At 39.0% G+C, this 4600-nt stretch overlaps 1 protein-coding gene across 1 annotated transcript in view; it reads left to right on the forward strand.

Annotated features, from left to right (window-relative positions):
- Positions 1-1440: 1440 nt before the first annotated feature.
- Positions 1441-4600, forward strand: part of ARSK (arylsulfatase family, member K) — a gene marked incomplete at its 5' end in the record, with an annotated part of 22401 nt that continues 19241 nt past the window's right edge. The window contains 2 exons of the mRNA XM_009705112.1: positions 1441-1570; positions 3565-3724. Of these exons, the coding sequence (XP_009703414.1) occupies positions 1441-1570; positions 3565-3724 (290 nt within the window). The remainder of the gene's footprint in view (positions 1571-3564; positions 3725-4600) is intronic.

The raw sequence follows: 4600 nt of genomic DNA on the forward strand, positions 1-4600 counted from the left end.
TCAGTTGAACATTTTCTGTTGAAGAGGTAATGTCTCACTAAATAATTGTTTTTAAGATTTCTAACCTAACAAAAATATGACAATAAAAGCCACAGTGCAATTTTATCCTTAATGTCATGTAATGATGACTCCAAGAACCCATTGTTCCAGTTGAGGCTTGCTCCATGTATGGTGTGCAAAGCATTTTTTGTAAGTTGCGTGTGGATATGAAGGAGTTGCTGCAGGGTTACAAGCAATCACATACCAACTGTTTTGCTGTAGTTTTGCATATAGGAACTATTCTTACCTAATAAAAATAATTTAAAGTAACTTGGTAGGATAGTCCATTACCCACATGTGGATTAGAGGTGAGAATTTGCGTACTGGCATTTATTATGCGCAGTCTGATGTGGTAATTTGTACATTTTCTTTGGAACAAATGAGTCAGTAGTTGGTGAATTTGTGACTGGAGTTTGATGCACTCTCCTGGCCACCTTCTCTACCTGCTTACCTGCTCTTACAAACTAAGTGCTGTGCAAAACACGACTTCTGAGCTACTCATGCTTTAAGGTATTTCTGCTTTTGTCACAAATCTAGAGGAGTGTTACTCAGATGCCTACATGTGGGTAATGTCACTGATCAGGAGATCTATTAAAACTGTGCAGATTCACTGTCAGCAGTCTCCTCACCAAAGAGCTGACCAGTAAGGCTGGGTCTGAGTTGAGACATCTCACTGAACGAAGGAAAGGCGTACAAGTGACAGGAAAAGACAGTGACCTGAAACAGGGCAGTCTACATGAAACCTGGCTTCATGTCATAATTTTGTACAGTAATAAAAGCACTGATTCAAAATTTTGGGTCTTTTTAAAGCTACTGGTTAAAAGCTAGCTAAAGAAATAGGTAAAATGAAGAATCAATAAAGTATCAAAAGGGAACCATAGCAGACAGTATTTCAGTGGGAGAACAGCCTTCCTTCAGCTTGCTGATCACTTTTCCAGTCCATAGTTTAAAATAAGTTCACAGAGATGTGGTGTGGGTAAACCTTTAAAAAGAGTAAAAGGATGGGGGATCAGTTCTGGTTTCACAGAAATATGTACCACTGCACACATCTGCATCGGGACTCAGACTGACTCCTTTTCATCTTTTACCATACCTATCCCTGTTGAATGTGTCATGGTAAGACCCTACTGCGCCACGAATTGGAGCTTAGAATATGTATAGCGATAGGAAGGAAGTAATTTTACCATGAAGAAGTCCAGTTATCTTTTACATTACACTTTTTCAATAGTAATCCATTTTATATTGATCTAAGTAAAGCTTCTCAACACTTTATTTTCCATACCTGAGTAGAATTGGCAACATCTGAGTAATACAAGTTTGTGGTAACAAATCTATGAATTAATGCAGCCAATATTTTGGGTTAATGCTGTGTATATACTGTTTTTCTCTGTTTGATTGCAGGATGGACGCCTGACATTTTATCCAGGAAATCAGACTGTGGATTTGCCTTTCATAAATTTTATGAAAAGATATGGCACTGTCTTTCTCAATGCCTATACCAATTCTCCAATTTGTTGTCCTTCCCGTGCAGGTAGGACCAAGCAAAACATCAGATAAATACTTGCATGTGTCAATTTAAGTATGTGGTAATGATGGGAAATTTCAAAGGATTTAATTTGAGGGGATTTGTTTTGTTTTTCAGTAAGACCCATTTTTTTTTAGTTTGAGTCTGAATTTATGCAGTATTCTCATGTTTGATCTGTTTCTGTTTTCTGTTTCTCATGCTTCTCCTTCCTTTTTTTTTTTTTTCTGTTCTCCTTTTTCCAGCTATGTCTGAGCTCCCAAATCTTTTTGCAAACTCCACTGAAGCTTCAGTATTTTTTAAAAATCTTCAGGATTTGTAGAGAAATTGTCAGTTTGTCTGCTGCAGTGCTGAAACTGCCTTCAGAACTACTCTTCCTTCCCAATACAGAGTTAATAAATCTCTTTCCTGTTCTGAAGGAAAAGTATTAAATAATAACACCTGAACAAATCGGTGGCTGTTAGCACTGCCTTCCAATGATGTTTATTCCAAACACTCTGTTAAATACATACTGTATCCTTCAGTAGCTTAAATTGAATACTTTGGTATTTTTCTTTACTTGTGGCAATCACTGCTCTGTGTTCAATTTCGCACTTGCAGAATTTGCCGGGAAGTTAGAAGGAAGCTATATCTTGAATCGAAGGTTACATCTTACAGCATTTCTAGCCCTTTCAGTTGTTGCAAAGACCCACCAGAGGTGATGTAAATGAAAGGGAGATCCCCCTTTCTCTCAAGCATACATTGGAAGAAGCAACCTGTCCTGATTGCAGCAGGTGCAGGCTGTCAAATTTAGTGTTAGTGTTTAGTAGGCTATTGAGAACCTAGTCCCCTTTTCTGTTTCCCAAGGTCACGTTTTAAGTAAGTGAGATTACATGAACATGCTGTCGGTCTTTTTTTCTTTTTCTTGATTTTTGAGTCTTTCAGCCAGTCTTTGTTGCTGCGAACAATAACTTTGTGTTAGTTTATTTCATTTTAAGAAGTTTTGTGAAAATAACAGCTGGTGCTTCCAGTGAGGAAGAGGCTGCATGATGAATTCAACAATTCATCAATTCTGTGTAGCGTTTTAGGTGGTCCATCCACATCATCATGACCGCTGGTCAGTCATCACAAGTGTAGCTCTGAACCAGTGGGACATCTCTTGTTTAGCCAGTAGCTTGGAGACCTGCAAGAAACGGAGGGTACATCTATTGTGGAGGTGTCAGGGAAGAAGAGAGAGTGGGAAGGAGGGCTTTGGGGTGGGGAAAGTAGGAGTATTGCCATGGTATGGGATTAACACACTGTGCCTAAAGGGTATTTCCATTGCTTATAGAACAGCTTAATTTCGTTTCAGGACTCCCTTTGGCTCTAAATTAGTGTGATTCTCGACAAGCTGCAAAGAAACACAGGAATTTGCTAACAAAAACTTTCCTTATAGTTCCTTTGCAACTTTTCCCTCGGTTTAATTTCTTCTTGGCCTCTTCTCTAATAATCTCGCTTTGTTTCTACAGCTGCTAATGAAGTAGATTACCTAAAAAGGATCAAACTGAGGGCATATAATATTTATACAAATAATATACTCTAATTCCCCCCACAAACATACTTAACTTCAAATTCACATTAAAATCTAACTGAAGTAGGGGGAGGTAACACTCTGGAACAGATGTAAATACATGACTTGTTTCTTCAGGATCTGTACTACCGTAGCATTTTCTTTCTGCAATCAGTAAGGTTATTTCCTGATCTACAGAAAACCTTGATTTAATGATTCCATAGTGCCTGGAAAGATGGAACCTTCTGCAGTTTTGGAGGTTATTTTAGTAAATGTTGTTATTCGTATTGATGATGAAAATAAGATTTGGAAAAGTAATACTTTGTATTCCCTGCCCTATTGGATCACAGTGTGGACTTCTTACCTCTAAAATAATGAGAAGACTGATCCCTTCTCAAGTATATTCAACTTACATTTAGACAGGAAATACCACTTACTTCTCAAAAACTGTAATTTTTTTCTTTTTTCCCCCCAGCTATGTGGAGTGGTCTTTTCACTCATTTAACAGAATCTTGGAATAACTTTGAAGGTCTAGATCCAGACTATGTAACGTGGATGGATCTCATGGAGAAGCATGGCTACCACACGCAGAAGTATGGGAAATTGGACTTTACTTCTGGGCATCATTCAGTAAGGTAATCTCCTGCTATGAAATAGACAGGAGTGAATAAATCATGTAATGGTCTGGCAAGTGGTTTGATTGAAATGGTAGTAGCTTTAATTTAAGAGAAATTATGTTGGGAACCTAGCAGGAGTCTGTCTTGCAACTTTATGCAGAAGCAAGCATATCCCATGCAGATGCACTTCGGCTTTTACCTGTGGCTGGAGGGTGAATATCAAGACTGGTTTTGCCCAACATGAATGAAGGTTGGTTTTGATCATTGTTTTTGCAATTGGTATTGCTCCCTAAGTGAAATTCATAAACTGTTTTTGCCTTGCCTTGAGACTTCCTGGCTTGATTATAGTAGCAGTGTAGGAAAAGCAGAGCAAAGAAACATATTTGATAACACTTAAATATTAAATCCACCATCACAAAACATGAGGTGTTTTTTTGGTGGTGATGTTTTGGCTTGGTTTTTTTTTTTTGAAGGCTGTATGTTTTGCCAGACTTGTGCTATTGTGGTGCATTGACCCTGGCTGGATACTGCTCTGTCACTGCCCTCCTCAGCTGGACAAGGGAGAGAAAATACAACGAAAGGCTTCTGGGTTGAGATAAGGACAGGGAGAGATCACTCACCAGTTACCATCATGGGCAAAACAGACTTGACCTGGGGAAATTAATTTAATTTATTACTAATCAAATCAGAGTAGGGTAATGAGAAATAAAACCAAACTTTAAAACAACTTCCCTCCACCCCTCCCTTCTTCCCAGAATCAACTTCACTCCTGATTTTCTCTCCCTCCTCCGTCCCAGCGGTGCAAGGGGACGGGAATGGGATTTGGGGTCGGTTCATCACCTGCTGTCTTGGCTGCTCCCTCGTCATTAGGGCGGGGACACCTCACCCTCTGCC

The sequence above is a fragment of the Cariama cristata genome, unplaced genomic scaffold (genome assembly GCF_000690535.1).
Source record: "Cariama cristata isolate BGI_N322 unplaced genomic scaffold, ASM69053v1 scaffold5068, whole genome shotgun sequence".
Taxonomy (NCBI): domain Eukaryota; kingdom Metazoa; phylum Chordata; class Aves; order Cariamiformes; family Cariamidae; genus Cariama; species Cariama cristata.